Source organism: Petromyzon marinus, chromosome 58, assembly GCF_048934315.1.
Source record: "Petromyzon marinus isolate PM22_M1 ecotype Great Lakes invasive population chromosome 58, UKy_Petmar_22M1.pri1.0, whole genome shotgun sequence".
In the NCBI taxonomy this organism is placed as follows: domain Eukaryota; kingdom Metazoa; phylum Chordata; class Hyperoartia; order Petromyzontiformes; family Petromyzontidae; genus Petromyzon; species Petromyzon marinus.
In genome coordinates, this window is record NC_133724.1 from 1,002,907 (window position 1) to 1,025,000 (window position 22,094).

General features: G+C 52.2%; 1 protein-coding gene across 5 annotated transcripts in view; it reads right to left on the reverse strand.

Annotated features, from left to right (window-relative positions):
* LOC116955202 (multidrug resistance-associated protein 1) overlaps window positions 1-22,094 on the reverse strand; it is a 98,542-nt gene that overhangs the window by 47,635 nt on the left and 28,813 nt on the right. For 4 of the 5 annotated variants that reach the window (XM_076052809.1, XM_076052811.1, XM_076052810.1 and 1 more), the window contains one exon: window positions 12,206-12,382. In XM_076052809.1, coding sequence (XP_075908924.1) covers window positions 12,206-12,382 — 177 coding nt within the window. Of the gene's footprint in view, window positions 1-12,205; window positions 12,383-17,708; window positions 18,853-22,094 lie in introns of those variants that run through there. The other variant, XM_076052812.1, reaches the window with a different exon arrangement.

Below are 22,094 nucleotides of genomic sequence, written 5' to 3' on the forward strand. Positions count from 1 at the left end.
CTCATTTGAGGCTGAGTCGACCAAGGGGAGGCCCAGGAGCAGTTTAGATAATCATCACTGGTGGTGGTGGCCGTGAGCGGGAATCGAACCCGGGTCGCGGTAGTGCAGCTAACTGCTACACTACCACTCCCCACTCGCACACACATTCACACACTCACACACCCACACACTCACACACACACACTAACACACACACTCACTCACACACTCACACGCTCACTCGCTCACATACTCACTCACCCACACACTTACACACTCACCCACACACTCACACACCCACACTCTCACAACAACCGCCATTCGCCACTAAGTGGCGGTGACGTCACCACGACGCTTGTGCCAGGCTAGGTGCACGTTGAGGCCACGTGAAGTGTCGAACGCCCGCCGGCAGGAGGACACGGGGCAGACCCAGGTGCCACGGGTCGACTGACTGAGATGAGTGGTCGATGCACCACCTGTGCCCCCTACTGTGACAACTTGCTGTGCTTTAGCCACCCGACGCTCCGCTCGTTGTTGTGGGCGTCGCTCCTCCGCCCTCCGTTGTTGGTGGAGGGCGACTGCCTCCACAGAGGCCGATCTTGACACCACATCCTCCTGTACCACATCACTCCATCTCTTCTCTAGCCCGTGCCGTGCCTGTTTAGCCCCCTTGATCTGGCCAAATAAAAGCTGTTTAGACATGCGGTGGCTGGGCATGCGGGCTACATGACCCAGCCAAGAAGACCTGAAGCTTCGTGCTGAGCGACAGACCAGGTAGCTTCCACACAGCGTTACGCAACCGATGAAAAGATAATGCCGCTCGACTAATTCGGAATGAGACTTCTGCTGTTAAACCGGAGCCGGTCATGAGCACACTGCCCAGGTTTGGGAAACTCTCCACTCTCTCCACAACTGCCCCATCACCGATTGGGAGTTGTGGGGGTGGAGTGTCCGTTGATACAAAATACCCAGGCAGGTGCTTCGTTTTGGTGGGGCTGATGGTAAGGCCCCACCTCTTAGTGGCAAGCTACAGGTTCAGCAGCAGTGCCTCCAACTCCTCCTCTGAGTGAGCAGCAATCACCAGATCATCAGCATACATGGTTGAGCAATAGGGAGCCATCACTTGACCGCACCCGAGCATCGATCAGCCTCCCATTGTATTTGTACCAGATGGAAATTTTCTCTGGTACAGCCATCGAAAGCTTCACGAACTACGTGGTTGAAATAGATGTTAAATAATGTGGGAGCCAGAGGACATCCCTGTCACACCCCAAAGTGAACAGGGAATGGCTCCGACTCCCGGCCACGTAGTTTTACCCGGGCCCGCTCACCATGATGAAGGTCCTTAATGATCGTGAGCAGAGGGTCAGGGACTCCGAAAGCACGAACCCAGAGCCCAGGCCTACTGATGGTATCATAAGCCTTGACCAGGTCAATAAAGCAGGGATGTAGGTCTTGTGGGAATTCCCTACACCTCTGCTGTAGCAGACGGACAGAAAATATGGCATCTGTGCAGGACTGCCCTTTCCTGAAACCGCATTGGGGCTCCGCAAGCCTCTCCTCAGCGTGCCTGGCAAGGCGATGTTGAATAATCCATGCCAGGACCTTTCCCGGCACACTGAGGAGTGAGATGGCCCTGTAGTTGTTACAGTCTGTGCGGTCCCCCTTCTTAAAGAGGGGACCACCAGGGCATCCTTCCAATCCTGCGGAACCTGTCCAGTGGTCCAGACTGTTGTTATGATGTCATATAGGGCAGTCTGTGCACAAACGCCACCCTCCCTCAGCATTTGGCTTGGGAGATCATCTCTGCCCGGTACCTTTCCTGGTCTCAGACTCTGGATCGCCTTCAGTACTTCCTCAACAGATGGCACATCAGCCAGCCACTCACAGGGGGTGACTTCTTCTGTCAGGCCCATACGGCGTAGAGCCTTTTCAATACGGTCAAAGAAGTGTTTGTGTCTATTTGTTTGTGTTTGTCCCTTGTGATGGGCCTTTGTAGGAAGAACCTTGAGATTTATAAGGGGCACGGGGTGAACAATAAGGTCTGAGTTGGTCTCTAATAAGGCAGGGCACTGATAATGGGTTCACAGGTTTGGCTATCACCTTAAGTGCCCTCTACTGAAGGGCAGAATCCAGGAGGACTTCTTCTTCACTATTCTGGCAGAGCGCCTGGTGAGGCCGCCGGCTGTCGTTGTCATCGCCAGCGAAACGTCGAACAGAGTAGTCAACCTCGCCGTGTGTTGACTCTCAGGACACACAACGGCGTGCTGTACTAGTATACTACACTATACACTACACTATACACTACACACTAGTGCTGTACTAGTATACTACACTACACACTACACTATACACTACACTATACACTACACTATACACTACACTACACACTAGTGCTGAACTAGTATACTAAACTATACACTATACTATACACTACACACTAGTGCTGTACTAGTATACTACACTACACACTACACTATACACTAGTGCTGTACTAGTATACTACACTATACACTAGTGCTGTACTAGTATACTACACTACACACTACACTATACACTAGTGCTGTACTAGTATACTACACTGTACACTACACTATACACTAGTGCTGTACTAGTATACTACACTATACACTACACCATACACTAGTGCTGTACTAGTATACTACACTATCCACTACACTATACACTAGTGCTGTACTATACTACACTATACACTAGTGCTGTACTACACTATATACTACACTGTACACTCGTGCTGTACTAGTATACTACACTATACACTACACTATACACTACACTATACACTAGTACTGTACTAGTAAACTACACTATACACTACACTATACACTACACTATACACTACACTACTAGTGCTGTACTAGTATACTACATTATAAACTACACTATACGCTAGTGCTGTACTAGTATACTACACTATACACTACACTATAAACTAGTGCTGTACTAGTATACTACACTACACTACACACTAGTGCTGTACTAGTATACTACAATATACACTACACTATACACTAGTGCTGTACTAGTATACTACACTATACACTACACTATATACGAGTGCTGTACTGGTGACGAATTGGCACGTTCTGTTTACGTGACAAACCTTACTGATTGGCTGTGTCGGGTGGTGGCGGGTTTAACGACACAAAATTTATACATTTACGCGATCTGACCCAAAAAAACCCTCTATTATGGATACTCCACACACACACACTCCATAACCACCGCACACACATACTCCACACACAGACGTTCGAACAAAGACACACACTACACACACACACATACTCCACACACACACATATTACACACACCACACACACTCCACACCCACACACTCCACACACACATTGTAGTATGTATTATTTAATAATACGCTTCCAAGCCGCACTAAGCCTATAGTTGTCAGAGCGATTAAAGTTATTTCTACTTCTCTCAATTTCAATGGATTATCTAATTAGTCTTTGCCAGTAATAATTAGTTTTACACAACACTTCAACGTTATCAAAATCAATTGAGAGTCCTTGTTGACAAGCTTGTTCTGCCACTGCCGACAGTCGCTCTGACAGTTACTACTACAATTCCTTATAGAGGAAACACATACTAATTAACGGATTACTAACGTAGCATATAATCACAATAACAGACATTACAACTAATTACTAATCTACAACTCATTACTAATCATAACCATTGACTGATTACCAATCGATTATATAATTACAATACCTCCCTCCGCCTCTAATCACTGCACCTTATATGAGTTAAATGATTACGTCACCCTGCTGCTCTATATATAACCGGGAGCAAGCGAGGGCTTTACCATTCTGGCGAATTGCCCGATGATGCTGGATGTAATTACCAGCGAAACGTCGTACTCAAACTGTAAATGTTGTGGATTCACTCTTCAACACACCGGTGGGCTAAAGTAGTGAACTATTTGTCCTTTGTAAACGTGACACATTTTTTTACTGTTTGGCCGTGTCGGGTGGTGGAGGGTTACGACACATTTATAAATAACGCGATCTAACCCAAACACATTTATTATGAATAATATTGGTCGCGAAAGCATACGTGTTAAACACACACACTCCACACACACACACACCACACTCCACACACACTCCACACACACCACACACACTCCACACACACACACTCCACACACTACACACACACACTCCACACACACTCCACACACACACTCCACACACACTCCACACACACACTCCACACACACACTCCACACACTCCACACAAACACCCCACACACTCCACACACACTCCACACACTCCACACACACACACACTCCACACACACTCCACACACACCATACAGACTCCACACACACAGACACTCCACACACTCCACACACTCACACACTCCACACAAACCACACTCCACACACACCACACTCCACACTCCACACACACTCCACACACACACACACACTCCACACACACACACTCCACACACTCCACACACTCACTCCACACGCACTCACTCCACACACACTCCACACACACACACACTCCACACACACACACACACTCCACACACACTCCACACACAGACACTCAATAAACACTGCAGACTCATTGCCCTAAAGCCACTCAGGTAGAACACTCCCAGCACTGCAACTCGGCGCTCAAACAATCATTAACGTTACTGCGGCGGGCTAAAATATAACAACAACCGCCATCCAGCCACTAAGTGGCGGTGACGTCCCCACGGCGCTTGTGCCAGGCTAGGTGCACGTTGAGGCCACGTGAAGTGTCGAACGCCCGCTGGCAGGAGGTCACGGGGCAGACCCAGCAGGTGCCACGGGTCGACTGACTGAGATGACTGGCTGATGCACCACCTGTGCCCCCTACTGTGCCAACCTGCTGTGCTTTATCCACCCGGTGCTCCGCTCGTTGTTGTGAGCGTCGCTCCACTGCCCTCCGTTGTTGCTGGAGGGCGACCGCCTTACAACTGCCCAGCAGCCTCATTGTGCACCTAGCCTGGCACTGCCCAGTAGCAGCAACGTCCTTCACGAGCCTCCTCCTCCACAGAGGCCGATCTTGACGCCGCTGCTACCGGTCATCGGCAAGTCCACTCAGCTCCACGTCCTCCTGCACTGCATCACCTGCTCATGGCCAGATAAGGCATTTGTGTGGGGTGGTGCATCTGCCATCTCAGTCAGTGTAACACGCAGGAGGCTTTCGCGACCAAATCATCTATAATATAGGGGGTTTTGTTTGGGTTCTATCGCGTAAATATCGACAGCCAATTAGTAAGGTTTGTCACGTAAACAGATCTGGCTTTCCGCCTCATGATGCTAGTTGTAATTACTGGCGAAACGTCGTACTCAGATTGTAAATGTTGTGGATATGCTCTCCAACACACTACCGCTGGTGCTGTACTAGTTTACTACACTATACACTACACTATACACTACACTATACACGAGTGCTGTACTAGTATACTACACTATACACTACAATATACACTACACTATACACTAGTGCTGTACTAGTATACTACACTATACACTACAATATACACTACACTATACACTAGTGCTGTACTAGTATACTACACTATACACTACACTATACACTAGTGCTGTACTAGTATATTACACTATACACTACACTATACACTAGCGCTGTACTAGTATACTACACTATACACTACACTATACACTACACTATACACTAGTGCTGTACTAGTATACAACACCATACACTACACTATACACTACACTACTATACACTAGTGCTGTACTAGTATACTCCACTATACACTACACTATACACTAGGGCTGTACTAGTATACTACACTATACACTACACACTACACTATACACTAGTGCTGTATTAGTATACTACACTATTTACTACACTATACACTACATTATACACTTGTGCTGTACTAGTATACTACACTATACACTATGCTATACACTACACTAGTGCTGTACTAGTATACTACACTATACACTACACTATAGACTAGTGCTGTACTAGTATAATACACTATACACTACACTATACACTAGCGCTGTACTAGTATACTACACTATACACTACACTATACACTAGTGCTGTACTAGTATACTACACTATACACTACACTATACACTAGTGCTGTACTAATATACTACACTATACACTACACTATACACTAGTGCTGTACTAGTATACTACACTATACACTACACTATACACTAGTGTTGTACTAGTATACTACATTATACACTACACTATACACTAGTGCTGTACTAGTATACTACACTATATACTACACTATACACTACACTATACATTATTGCTGTACTAGTAACGAATTGGCCACGTTCTGTTCACGCGACAACCCTTACTGATTGGCTGTGTCGGGTGGTGGCGGGTTTAACGACACAACATTTATATATTTACGCGATCTGACCCACGTCAGTCAGCCCACGACACCTGGGTGTGCTCAAGGCTGTCGGGGGGGGGGGAGAGAGGGTGGCAAGTGAGACGTCTCAAGACAGACAAACGAGATGGTGGCATTGTCTTGGTGCTGTTCCCCATTTGGCGTCCTCTGGTCTCACACCGTCTGAGACGAGGCTCTCAAGAAAGCCGTCTCTGGTGTCGACCAATCAGTTCCAAAGACAATGCCATCATACATCACCAGGGCATGTTTGTTGTTTACATGTTCACCGCAAGGCTACGTGATCAACGTGGGCACGATTCCTCGCAAAACGGTTTTCTGCTTGGTGTTTTGACATATTTTAAGTCCTGTGTTACTGTCAGGAAGGGTAAACGCCTCTTGTTATACTGGTAGGAAGGAAGTTGTAAACTGAGTGTACCAGCCTGCAATAGATTAATGTGTCCGTCCGTCCGTCCCCTTTCAATACTTTAACGAAGTGAAATCTCGTGCTGTTGGGTGTAAAATCAGCAATAGACAGCGCAGAGACTTGATATGTCTTATTGCACCCAACATTTGGAAGTCACCATTATCTCATTTGCGAACTTCTACCAGCCCACCCTGCAGGGACCTGTTATTGTGACGCTGTCAAGGGAGGCCCCGTGAAACACAAAGAGGGAGGCGATGTGCTCAAGTGCTCGCAGTCTTCACGGGTCGCAGGTAAGTCGAGGCAGCACGCTGCCACATTCCCCTGGGAGGCAGCAGGACAGGTTACACGGCATAGCTCACGCAGCCGCCGAAACACAATGAAAAGACTAAGAAGCCCTCCCCCGCCTCCCCGTGTAGAGCTTAGAGGCTGCTGGGGCGAGTGCTGTTAGCACGCGCCTACGAAGGCCGGCACGAGGGTATGGGCGGGTGGCTGGCCAGCGGCACGCCCTGCCGCCTTGGTGTGGGTGGGGAGATGTTAACGACCTCGCCAGGTCTACAGGAGGTCGTCGTGGGTTCAATCCTGGAGTCTGCATGTCTCCCCCCCCGCCTCCCCCCCCCCCCCCCCACCGTGGTCACGTGGCTTTTTCTCCAGGGTCTCCCGTTTTTTATCTCCACATTTCGAATCGGCATCGCGCGTCTCGAGAATGTTTGTCTGCTGCTGGACATTTCCACGTGAAAGGCCCCGCATTGTTGAGCTATCACTTGTGATGGGCCAGGTCGCTCCACAGCGGGCCTTGCCTGGCGAAATGGAACTTAGTCCGAGTCCAAGTTAGTGTCTCCCCAGTGCTAGCGATGTTTACACATCGCACCAGGTACTCATTTGAGGCTGAGTCGACCTGGGGGGGGGGGGCAGGACCGGTTCAGATAATCGTCACTGGTGGTGGCCGTGGGCGGGAATCGAACTCGGGTCGCCAGGCTCTTAGTGCAGCGCGCTACCGCCCCAAAGACAAAGCTCCCCTGTACATAGCCTCAAGAGACTGTTGGGGCAAGTGTTGTTAGCGAGTAGCAGCAGCAGCAGCAGCACCTGTGAAGGCCTTCACTGTGGCACACGAGGGGGTGGGTGGCCAGCACCACGCCCACTCCACTCACTAACAACAACCGCCGGTGGCGGTGACGTCACCACGGCGCTTGTGCCAGGCTAGGTGCACTTTGAGGCCACGTAAAGTGTCAAACGCCCGCTGGCAGGAGGTCACGGGGCAGACGCAGCAAGTGCCGTGGGTCGACTGACTGAGATGACTGGCAGATGCACCACCTGTGCCCCCTACTGTGCCAACCTGCTGTGCTTTAGCCACCCGGCGCTCCGCTCGTTGTTCTGAGCGTCGCTCCTCCGCCCTCCGTTGTTGTTGGAGGGCGACTACCTCCAACTGCCCAGTAGCGTCCTTCACGAGCCTCCTCCACAGAGGCCGATCTTGACACCGCTGGTACCAGTCATCGGCAAGTCCACTCAGCTCCACGTCCTTCTGTACCACATCACTCCATCTCTTCTCTAGCCCGTGCCGCGCCCGTTTAGCCCCCTCGATCCGGCCGAACAAAAGCTGTTTCGGCATGCGGTGGCTGGGCATGTGGGCTACATGACCCAGCCATCGCAGCCTTGCCCGCCGGAGGAGCTCACCGATGGGACCTTGCCCAGATCTTTCAAGGATTTGTGAGCTCCTCACACAATCCAGTCTGGTTAAACCCAGGATGGATCGTAGGCAGGCCAGCCTAAATGTTTCTCACTGGCGAAGATGTTCCATTAGAAGGGTCCACGTTTCGCAAACGTAGAGAAGGGAGGGAATGACCGTGGCCAAAAAGACCTGAAGTTTAGTGCGGAGCGGCAGACCAGGTAGCTTCCACACAGCGTTACGCAACCGATGAAAATATATTGCCGCTTGACTGATTCGGAGTGAGACCTCTGCTGTTAAACTGGAGCCGGTCATAAGCACACTGCCCAGGTATGGGAAACTCTCCACTCTCTCCACAACTGCCCCATCACCGATTAGGAGTTGTGGGGGTGGAGTGTTCGATGGTACAAATAGCCAGGCAGGTGCTTAGTTTTGGTGGGGTTGATGGTAAGTCCCCACCTATTAGTGGCACGCTCCAGGCTCAGCAGCAGCGTCTCCAACTCCTCCTCTGAATGAGCAGCTATTACCAAATCATCAACATACATAACGTGGTTGAGCAATAGGGAGCCATCCCTTGACCGCACCCGGGCATCGATCAGCCTCCCATTATATCTGTACCATATGGAGATTCCCCCGGTACAGCTATTGAAGGCTTCACAAACTACGTGGTCAAAATAGATGTTAAATAATGTTGGAGCCAGAGGACATCCCTGTCGCACCCCAAGGCGTACAGGGAATGGCTCTGACTCCCGGCCACGTAGTTTTATCCGGGCCCGCTCACCATCATGAAGGTCCTTAATGATCGTGAGCAGAGGGTCAGGTACTCCAAAAGTGCGGAGAACAACCCAGAGCCCAGGCCTACTGATGGTATCATAGGCCTTGACCAGGTCAATAAAGCAGAGATGTAGGTCTTGTTGGAATTCCCTACACCTCTGCTGTAGCAGACGGACAGAAAATATGGCATCTGTGCAGGACCGCCCTTTCCTGAAACCGCATTGGGGCTCGGCAAGCCAATCCTCAGCGTGCCTGGCAAGGCGATGTTGAATAATCCTTGCCAGGGCCTTTCCAGACACACTGAAGAGTGAGATGCCCCTGTAATTGTTACAGTCTGTGCGGTCCCCCTTCTTAAAGAGGGGGACCACCAATCCTGCGAAACCCGTCCAGTGGTCCAGACTGTTGTTATGATGTCATATAGGGCAGTCTGTGCACAAACGCCACCCTTCCTCAGCATTTCGCTTGGGAGATCATCTCTGCCCGGTTCCTTTCCTGGTCTCAGACTCTGGATCGCCTTCAGTACTTCCTCAACAGATGGCACCTCAGCCAGCCACTCACAGGGGGTGACTTCATCCAATATTTGAGGCACCGCAGCCTCAGCAGGGTCATCCCCACTTTGTGCCACGATGTTTTCCTGGCTGAGGGGTTTCCCCTCCCCCAGGACCTCACAGAAATGCTCAGCAAATTTGCAAACCTGTTCCTGGGGGTGGGAGATTGGAACACCGTTTTTTCCCCTAATGATGGTAATAGGTGTGGCGCTGCATATTACTTTTTAAAATAAAAATTTGTGATCGCGGGCCACTGAGGCAGACTCCATCTCCTCAGCAACCCGCGACCACCACCCATCCTTGCAGCGCCTCATGGCTCTCCGAACCTCCGAGCGAAGGCTGCGGTAAGCCTCCTCATTCTCTGACGTGGGATTCTGTCCCCGATGACAGTGGGCCTGTCGCTTTTTCTCAACCATCCTGAACACCTCCTCTGTCAGCCAGGGTCTATGGGGAGGTCTGGACCGCATACCCAAAGCAGCCATTGCAGCTGCATGAGTCACAGTCCTAAACCTCGCCCATTTACCCTCGACATCAGGAGAAGTGGGGGACGATGCCAACCCCAGCCGCAAGCGATGATGAAATTCTCGCTTGCAACTTTAATCAGCTAACTGAGACCAGGCCACTTTAGGTTGGAATGGGGTCCTGGGTGTACACCCACCAGTGGAAGAATGGCAGGCGCATCTTACAGATGACTAGTCGATGGTCAGAGGGCAAATCAGCCCCACGGTAGGTCCTGGTGTCAAGGACATGGGCTCACATCTGCTGGTCCGTCACTATGTAGTCCAGCAGATGTTTTTGCTTGGACCCGGCATGCATCCATGATGTTGTGTGGATGCGCCGATGCCGGAACAGCGTGTTGGTAATTACAAGCCCATGGGCTGCACAAAAAGATAGCAGCCTCCTACCGTTGTTATTGAGCTGATCTGGCCCATGCCCTCCAATCACTCCAGACCAGGTGACAGCATAATGACCAACTCGGGCATTGAAGTCACCCAACAAGATGACCCTATCCCGAGGGGCCACTTTAGCCAGCACCTGTGACAGGAGGTCATAGAAGGCATCTGACTCATTGGCTTTGCCTGCATCCCTCCACGGATGTTCGTCTTCGGTGGGGGCATAAGGAACCACGACCACCACTCCTCGCCTCCAGTTGATGGGAAGGCGAGCCCAAAGTAGCCTGGGGCTTACAACTTCCCACACCTCACCGCTACGCTCCCACGCACCCTTCATTCTTTTGTTCAAAAGAAGAACCACACCCTGTAGTTTGGCAGTCTGCTGCCCCGAGTAGAGGACTGTCCACCCCTCATGGTGGCAGGAGCCAGAACCGGTCCACCGGACCTCCTGAATGCCACAGAGATCCAGGCGGTACCGGTCCAGCTCCCGACAGAGGAGTGGCAGCCTCTCCTCCGCAGTGAGCGTTCGAACATTCCACGTGGCCACACGAAGTGGTTTTTCGTTGTTTCTGGAGGTGCCCCGAGGGTAGAGATTCAATCTCCTGGCTCTGCCAATTGGGGTTTGGCCAGGAGACATCATAGGCGCCTGTCCCCCCGGGGCCTCCGGCACAAGCTTATTAGTTACATATTTCAGTTTAACTCGTGGTTTAGTGGTAATTAATTCAAGGTGGAGGGGTTACCAGCCCCTCGCACCCGTCCAGAGCCCCCGTTTAGCCACTGTGGTGGTCACAGACGCCATGAGGGGAGAGGCCAATCGGAATTGGCCCTCCCCTCATGCCGGACGGGCAACTCTGTCCACGACAGAGTTGCCCGTCCGGCACCACACACACTCTCACTCACACACTCACTCACACACTTACACTCACACTCACTCCCACACAAAGATCCCCCATATAGCCTTAACAGACTGTAGGGGTAAGTGCTGTTAGCGAGCACCTATAAAGGCCGGAATGGTACACGAGGGGGTGGGTGGCCAGCACCACGCCCGACCGCCTTTGTCTCCCTAGCAATAATTACACACTGCACCAGGTACTCATTTGAGGCCGAGTCGACCTAGGGGAGGCCCGGGACTGGTTCAGATAATCGTCACCGGTGGTGTTGGCCGTGAGCGGGAATCGAACCCGGGTCGCCAGGTTCATAGTGCAGCGCGCCAACCGCTACACTATCGCTCCCCACACACACTCACACACACACACTAACACACACTCACGCACTCACACTCACTCACACACATACATACACACTTTCTCACTCACACACATACACACTCTCACTCACACACTCACACACACTCACACACACACTCACACACACACTCACACACTCACACACACACATACACACACTCACACACTCACACACACTCACACACTCACACACACACTCACACACACTCACACACACACTCACTCACACGCACACTCCACATGCGCAGACACTCACCAATTTGGCCCTGCACAGTAGTGTCATCCTGATGTAGCCTCGCTTGTGGCGGTGCAGGTATGCGCAGTAGAAGGGGCAGCTGATCCACAGGTAGAGGCAGGGTACCCACACCAGCACCGACATTTGGAAGCAGGGACTCAAGTCGGGGCTGTGCGAGTGCAGCGACTCATTGGGGTTCTGAGGGCCAGAGAAGACACAAAGACAAAGTTCCCCCATATAGCCTTCACAGACTGTAGGGGCAAGTGCTGTTAGCGAGCGCCTGTGAAGTCCGCAACAGCACACGAGGGGGTGGGTTCGCCAGCACCACGCGCGACCGCCTTTGTCTCCCCAGTGGCGATGTTTACACACCGGACCAGGTACTCATTTGAGGCTGAGTCGACCTAGAGAAGACACGCACGCATGCACGCGATACACGCATGCACAACACAATCTTTACGAAGACTGGAGGAGGAGGAATCTGATGAGCTAGGAAGCTCTTTGTTCACCACGGCACGGGGTCAAACAACAACAACAACAACTCAGTACAAACAAAATAAAGACAAAGATCCCCAACCGCCCTGTATAGCCTCAAGAGAATGGTGGGGCAAGTGCTGTTAGCGAGCACCTGTGAAGGCTACCGGCACTGTGGCACACGAGGAGGTGGGTGGCCAGCACCACGCCCGGCCGCCTTTGTCTCCCCAGTGCTGACGTTCACTACGCACCACATCGGTGCACTAACCGCTGCGCCACCACTCCTCACTCACAAAGACAAAGATCCCCCGTGTAGCCTTCACAGACGTTGAGGGCAAGTGCTGTTGGCGAGCAGCAGCAGCGCCTATGAAAGCCGCCTATGAAGGCCGGCACGGTGCACGTTGGAGGTTCGAGTGGCCGGCCCCCACGCCCGGCCGCCTTTGTCTTCCCGGGTGGGTGGCGATGTTGACTACACACACACACCCTGCACTGACTACACACACACACACACACCCTGCACACACACACACACACCCTGCACACACACACATCCTACACACACACACCCTGCACACACACACACACACCCTGCACTGACTACACACACACACCCTACACACACACTGCACACACATACACCCTGCACACACACACACACCCTGCACTGACTACACACACACACCCTGCACACACACACACTACACACACACCCCCTGCACACACACACACCCTACACACACACCCTGCACTGACTACACACACACCCTGCACTGACTACACACACACACCCTACACTGACTACACACACACACACACCCTGCACACACACACACCCTGCACTGACTATACACACACACCCTACACACACACACAACCTACACACACACCCCCTACACACACACACCCTACACACACACCCCCTACACACATACACACCCTACACACACACCCCCTACACACACACACACACCCTACACACACACACCCTGCACTGACTATATATACACACACACACACCCTACACACACACCCTACACACACACACCCTACACATACACCCCCTACACACACACACACCCTACACACACACCCCCTACACACACCCTACACACACCCTGCACACACACACACCCTGCACTGACTACACACACACCCACACTCAGCACTGACTACACACACACACACACACCCTACACACACACACCCTACACACACACACACCCTACACACACCCTGCATTGACCTCCACAAGTGCGGTACTTGGCCTACTCTTCCACGCTGGGCCCAGCACGTCTGGGATAACCATGGCAGTGCCGCACGCTTTACCCCACCCGGTTGATTCCACTGGGTGGCAAGTCTTCAAGGCAAGTCTCCAAGGTAAGTCTCCAAGGCAAGTCTCCATGGCAAGTCTCCATGGCAAGTCTCCAAGGTAAGTCTCCAAGGCAAGTCCCCATGGCAAGTCTCCAAGGTAAGTCTCCATGGCAAGTCTTCATGTCAAGTCTTCATTGCAAGTCTCCATGGCAAGTCCCCATGGCAAGTCTCCAAGGCAAGTCTCCAAGGCAAGTCCCCATGGCAAGTCTCCAAGGTAAGTCTCCATGGCAAGTCTTCATGTCAAGTCTTCATGGCAAGTCTCCATGGCAAGTCCCCATGGCAAGTCTTCATGGCAAGTCTCCATGGCAAGTCTTCATGTCAAGTCCCCATGGCAAGTCTCCAAGGCAAGTCTCCATGGCAAGTCTTCATGGCAAGTCTCCAAGGTAAGTCTCCAAGGCAAGTCCCCATGGCAAGTCTCCAAGATAAGTCTCCATGGCAAGTCTTCATGTCAAGTCTTCATGGCAAGTCTCCATGTCAAGTCCCCATGGCAAGTCTCCAAGGCAAGTCTTCATGGCAAGTCTCCATGGTAAGTCTCCATGGCAAGTCCCCATGGCAAGTCTTCATGGCAAGTCTCCAAGGCAAGTCTTCATGGCAAGTCTCCATGGCAAGTCTCCATGGTAAGTCCCCATGGCAAGTCTTCATGGCAAGTCTCCATGGCAAGTCCCCAAGGCAAGTCTCCAAGGCAAGTCTCCAAGGCAAGTCCCCATGTCAAGTCTCCAAGGCAAGTCTCCATGGCAAGTCCCCAAGGCAAGTCCCCATGGCAAGTCTCCAAGGCAAGTCTCCATGGCAAGTCCCCAAGGCAAGTCCCCATGGCAAGTCTCCAAGGTAAGTCTCCATGGCAAGTCTTCATGTCAAGTCTCCATGGCAAGTCTTCATGGCAAGTCTCCAAGGCAAGTCCCCATGGCAAGTCTCCATGGCAAGTCTCCATGGCAAGTCTCCATGGCAAGTCCCCATGGCAAGTCTTCATGTCAAGTCTCCATGGCAAGTCTCCATGGCAAGTCTCCATGGCAAGTCCCCATGGCAAGTCTCCAAGGCAAGTCTCCATGGCAAGTCTTCATGGCAAGTCTTCATGGCAAGTCTCCAAGGCAAGTCTCCATGGCAAGTCTCCAAGGCAAGTCTCCATGGCAAGTCTCCAAGGCAAGTCCCCATGGCAAGTCTCCATGGCAAGTCTTCAAGGCAAGTCTCCAAGGTAAGTCTCCATGGCAAGTCTCCAAGGCAAGTCTCCATGGCAAGTCTCCATGGCAAGTCTCCATGGCAAGTCCCCATGGCAAGTCTTCATGTCAAGTCTCCATGGCAAGTCTCCATGGCAAGTCTCCATGGCAAGTCCCCATGGCAAGTCTCCAAGGCAAGTCTCCATGGCAAGTCTTCATGGCAAGTCTTCATGGCAAGTCTCCAAGGCAAGTCTCCATGGCAAGTCTCCAAGGCAAGTCTCCATGGCAAGTCTCCAAGGCAAGTCTCCATGGCAAGTCTCCAAGGCAAGTCTCCATGGCAAGTCTCCAAGGCAAGTCTCCATGGCAAGTCTCCATGGCAAGTCTCCATGGCCGCGGCTGCGTGTGTTCAGCGACGTGAATAGTTTACGGTGCGGGCTCAGAGCTAGCGATTTCCGCTTGTGGTGCGTTAACTTAGCTCCTCCAATCATTCATTTGCCGGTTCCACTCCAGTGAGTGGTTTGTGTATTTCTTTAATGGAGCCAGACCTGTGTCGTGTTCGCTTACACAGGCCTACGCAAGTCTACGCAGGTCTACGCAGGCCTACGCAAGTCTACGCAGGTCTACACAAGGTCTACGCAGGTCTACACAAGGTCTACACAAGGTCTACACAAGGTCTACGCAGGTCTACGCAGGTCTACGCAGGTCTACACACGGTCTACGCAGGCCTACGCAGGTCTACACAAGGTCTACGTAGGTCTACACACGGTCTACGCAGGTGTACACCAGGTGTACACAAGGTCTACGCAGGTCTACACAAGGTCTACACAAGGTCTACGCAGGTCTACGCAGGTCTACGCAGGCCTACAGCAGGCCTACGCAGGCCTACACAAGGTCTACGTAGGTCTACACTAGGTCTACGCAGGCCTACAGCAGGCCTACGCAGGCCTACACAAGGTCTACGCAGGCCTACGCAGGTCTACACAAGGTCTATGCAGGTCTACGTAGGTCTACACAAGGTCTACGCAGGTCTACGCAGGTCTACGCAGGGTCTACGTAGGTCTACACAAGGTCTACGTAGGTCTACACAAGGTCTACGCAGGTCTACGCAAGTCTACACAAGGTCTACGTAGGTCTACACAAGGTCTACGCAGGCCTACGCAAGGCCTACGCAGGCCTACGCAAGTCTACGCAGGTCTACGCAGGTCTACACAAGGTCTACGTAGGTCTACACAAGGTCTACGCAAGTCTACGCAGGTCTACGCAGGCCTACGCAGGTCTACACAAGGTCTACGTAGGTCTACACACGGTCTACGCAGGTGTACACCAGGTGTACACAAGGTCTACGCAGGTCTACACAAGGTCTACGTAGGTCTACACTAGGTCTACACAAGGTCTACACAAGGTCTACGCAGGTCTACACAAGGTCTACGCAGGTCTACACAAGGTCTACGCAGGCCTACGCAGGTCTACACAGGTCTATGCAGGTCTACACAAGGTCTACACAAGGTCTACACAGGCCTACGCAGGTCTACACAAGGTCTACGCAGGTGTACACAAGGTCTACGCAGGTCTACACAAGGTCTACGTAGGTCTACACTAGGTCTACACAAGGTCTACGCAGGTCTACACAGGCCTACGCAGGTCTACGCAGGTCTACACAAGGTCTACGCAGGTCTACACAAGGTCTACGTAGGTCTACACAAGGTCTACACAGGCCTACGCAGGTCTACACAGGTCTATGCAGGTCTACACAAGGTCTACACAAGGTCTACACAGGCCTACGCAGTTCTACACAAGGTCTACGCAGGTGTACGCAGGTCTACACAGGTCTATGCAGGTCTAAACAAGGTCTACACAAGGTCTACACAGGTCTACACAAGGTCTACACAAGGTCTACGCAGGTCTACACTAGGTCTACACAAGGTCTACACAAGGTCTACACAAGGTCTACGCAGGTCTACACAAAGTCTACGTAGGTCTACACTAGGTCTACACTAGGTCTACACAAGGTCTACACAAGGTCTACACAAGGTCTACACAGGCCTACGCAGGTCTACACAAGGTCTACGCAGGTGTACACAAGGTCTACGCAGGTCTACACAAGGTCTACGTAGGTCTACACTAGGTCTACACAAGGTCTACACAAGGTCTACGCAGGTCTACGCAGGCCTACGCAGGTCTACACAAGGTCTAGACTAGGTCTACACAAGGCCTACGCAGGTCTACGCAGGCCTACGCAGGGTCTACGCAGGCCTACGGCTAAAATGCTTCTGAAATAAATGTAGTCCAGCTTGACGCATTCTGCGTCACTGAGAATGAAAGTGATGCTTAAAATTGTTGATTGGCTCTGGTTTTCAAGCTATGCTCCTGGGTCAGTATATACGACGACCCTTGGCTTGGGAATGGCGGAGGACAAGTGAGTTTTAAAGGGAAAATACGACTACTACGCGTTCTAAAGATGAGTGTTCTTTGTTATAACTGTGCACGTTCTGCGTTGTGACGACGATTGTTCATAGTTGCAACGCACGCACCCTAGAAAGCAGGCATCGTGTCGCTGATCTCCGAGGCGATGATTTTCAACCTCCGACTCTTACCCCCTCACAGGCTACTGACGTATCTAAAAAAAAAATGTTGAGATGCATATAGCCGGCAAAACAAACACACAAAATGCGAATTATAAAGAACCAAAACACCCGAATTCCAAGAACCTCAGGGTAAGGGTCGGCGGCTAAAACTGCCGAGTACACAAAAACGACTATCATGCCACCCAAATATAATAATAATACTAAGCCTAAGGATGATAAAAACATGTCCCGCAATGGTGTTGGATATTAACGGGGATGAGCCCTGTCCAGCCACAACGCGTGCGTTTAAACGTTAACTTGTGTTTCCCCTGTCCTCCACGTATCCCGTTCGTGCTGTTCTGTCCTCTTGAGGATCTGATCCTCCTGTTGTTCTCTGTTCTCTCAGCTTGCGTGCACGGAGCTAACATCTTGTGCGCGTGTTCAGCACAAGCAGCGTGTCGTGGTTTAATGCAGACACGAGTACGTGCCAGAAAGGGTGAAATCTATTCTTATGTTTTATTATGTATAAATACTTAAAATACTTTTATAAATACTTTTAGACTGGCAAAAATAGGTCCCATCTTGTAGCAACAATAATAACAACGATAACAATAACGATAACAATAACGACTATAACAACAATAACAACAACGATAACAACGATAAGAATAACGATAACAACAACGATAACAATAACAACAACGATAATAACAATGATAACAACAATAACAACAATAACAACGATAACAACGATAACAATAACAACAGCTGCTGCTGCCGTCCCCCACCAAGTGGTGGTGACGTCACTACGGCACGAGTGCCAGGCTATGTGCACTTTCGAGGCTGTAGCAACATCATCACCACCACCATCACCACCAACACCATCACGACCAACACCACCATCACCATTACCACCATCACCACCACCATCACCACTACGCATCTCCGATTAGCGTGGTTGGCTATGTACGGCGTGAAAGAAGTTCAACGTACGTACACGCATCATCATCATCATCGCCCCAGTTTGTCGAGTGTTTTGATTTCCCTGCAAGAAAAACATTCAGTTCCCTTTCCTCTCCTTAACTCTCCCTCACTCTCCCTCTCCCTCATTCTCCCTCACTCTCCCTCTCCCTCCCTGCCCCTCCCTCTCCCTCCCTGCCCCTCCCTCTCCCTAACTCTCCCTCACTCTCCCTCCCTCTCTCCCCCTCACTCTCCCTCTCCCTAACTCTCCCTCACTCTCCCTCCCTCCCTCCCCTCACTCTCCCTCTCCCTCACTCTCCCTCTCCCTAACTCTCCCTAACTCTCCCTCACTCTCCCTAACTCTCCCTCACTCTCCCTCACTCTCCCTAACTCTCTCTCCCTCACTCTCCCCACTCTCTCTCCCTCTCCCTCACTCTCCCTCACTCTCTCTCACTCTCCCTAACTCTCTCTCCCTCACTCTCCCTCTCCCTAACTCTCTCTCCCTCTCCCTCACTCTCCCTAACTCTCCCAAACTCTCACTCTCCCAAACTCTCACTCTCCCTAACGCTCACTCTCGCAAACTCTCACTCTCCCTAACTCTCTCTCCCTCACTCTCCCTCCCCCTCACTCTCCCTCACTCTCCCTCTCCCTCACTCTCCCTCTCTCTAACTCTCCTTAACTCTTCCTCACTCTCCCTAACTCTCCCTCACTCTCCCTAACTCTCCCTCACTCTCCCTCACTCTCCCTAACTCTCTCTCCCTCTCCCTCACTCTCTCTCCCTCACTCTCCCTCACTCTCTCTCACTCTCCCTAACTCTCTCTCCCTCACTCTCCCTAACTCTCCCAAACTCCCACTCTCCCAAACTCTCACTCTCCCTAACGCTCACTCTCCCAAACTCTCACTCTCCCTAACTCTCTCTCCCTCTCCCTCCCTCCCTCCCCCTCACTCTCCCTCACTCTCCCTCTCCCTAACTCTCCCTAACTCTCCCTCACTCTCCCTAACTCTCCCTCACTCTCCCTCACTCTCCCTAACTCTCTCTCCCTCACTCTCCCTAACTCTCCCAAACTCTCACTCTCCCAAACTCTCACTCTCCCTAACGCTCACTCTCCCAAACTCTCACTCTCCCTAACTCTCTCTCCCTCACTCTCCCTCCCTCTCCCTCCCTCTCCCTAACTCTCCCTCACTCTCCCTCCCTCCCCTCACTCTCCCTAACTCTCGCTCCCTCCCCCAAACTCTCCCTAACTCCCTCCCTCTCCCTCCCTCTCCCTCCCTCTCCCTCCCTAACTCTCCCTCCCTCACTCTCCCTCCCTCTCCCACCCTAACTCTCCTTCCCTAACTCTCTCTCACTCTCCCTCACTCTCCCTCACTCTCCCTTTCCCTCACTTTTTCTCTTCAAATCGAGAAAAGTCTTCACGTGAGCCTGGGGGAGTTAGAGGCCAAGTACAGCCACAGACAAAGATCCCCCGTGTAGCCTCAGTAGACTGTTGGGGCAAGTGCTGTTAGCGAGCATCACCTGTGAGACACACACACTGACAAAGATCCTCCGTGTAGCCTCAACAGACAGTTGGGGCAAGTGCTGTAAGCGAGCATCACCTGTGAGACACACAGACAAAGATCCCCCGTGTAGCCTCAACAGACAGTTGGAGCAAGTGCTGTAAGCGAGCATCACCTGTGAGACACACACACTGACAAAGATCCCCCGTGTAGCCTCAGCAGACTGTTGGGGCAAGTGCTGTAAGCGAGCATCACCTGTGAGACACGCACACAGACAAAGATCCCCCGTGTAGCCTCAGCAGACTGTTGGGGCAAGTGCTGTTAGCAAGCATCACCTGTGAGACACACACACAGACAAAGATCCCCCGTGTAGCTTCAACAGACTGTTGGGGCAAGTGCTGTTAGCGAGCATCACCTGTGAGACACACACACAGACAAAGATCCCCCGTGTAGCCTCAACAGACTGTTGGGGCAAGTGCTGTAAGCGAGCATCACCTGTGAGACACACACACAGACAAAGATCCCCCGTGTAGCCTCAACAGGCCGTTGGGGCAAGTGCTGTAAGCGAGTAGCAGCACTTATGAAGGCCACTCGCACCCACAAGGATTCCTCCCCCCCAGTCCACTACCTATTCCCAACGATGGTGACGATGACATCATCTGTTGTACCTTGGGACGCACATTACGAATCATCAGCCTCACAGTGTTACCGTGGGGATCTCAGTCTGTTTGAAGACAAAGAACCCCCGTATAGCCTCAACAGACTGTTGGGGCAAGTGCTGTGGGCGTACACCTACTAAAGCCGGCACGAGGAGTGGGTAGCCAGCACCCCGCCCCGGCCGCCTTTGTCTCCCCAGTGGCCATGTTTTTACTCACCGCACCGGGTCCTCATTTGAGGCCGAGTCGAGCTAGGGGAGGCCCAGGACCGGTTCAGATAATCGTCACCGGCGGTGTTGTCGGCCGTGAGCGGGAATCGAACTCGGGTCGCCGGGTTCGTAGCGCAGCGTAGCGCTAACCGCTGCACCACCGCTCCCCACGCACACAAAAGACAAAGCTCTCCTATATAGGCTTAACAGACTGTTGGGGCAAGTGCTGTTAGCGAGCACCACACCCACACACACCCACCCACGTGGTATACCCACACACACACACATCCACCCACGTGGTATACCCACACCCACACACCCACCCACGTGGTATACCCACACCCACACACACCCACACACACCCACCCACGTGGTATACCCACACCCACACACACCCACCCACGTGGTATACCCACACCCACACACACCCACCCACGTGGTATACCCACACACACACACATCCACCCACGTGGTATACCCACACCCACACACACCCACCCACGTGGTATACCCACACCCACACACACCCACCCACGTGGTATACCCACACCCACACACACCCACCCACGTGGTATACCCACACCCACACACACCCACCCACGTGGTATACCCACACACACACACACCCACCCACGTGGTATACCCACACCCACACACACCCACCCACGTGGTATACCCACACCCACACACACCCACCCACGTGGTATACCCACACCCACACACACCCACCCACGTGGTATACCCACACCCACACACACCCACCCACGTGGTATGCCCACACCCACACACCCACCCACGTGGTATACCCTCAGCGGTCCACTGCCCATGGCCAAGGCTGACGTTGCTGACAGCGTCTGTCGCAGCCTTGGCCGTTACCACGGGGATCTGTACAAAGACAAAGGTGCCCCGTGTAGCCTGCGACAGGCTGTAGGGGCAAGTGCCGTTAGCGGGGGGGGGGGGGGCACCTGTGAAGGCCGGCACGGCGGCGCACGAGGGGGTGGCTGGCCAGCAACCACGCCCGGCCGCCTTTGTCT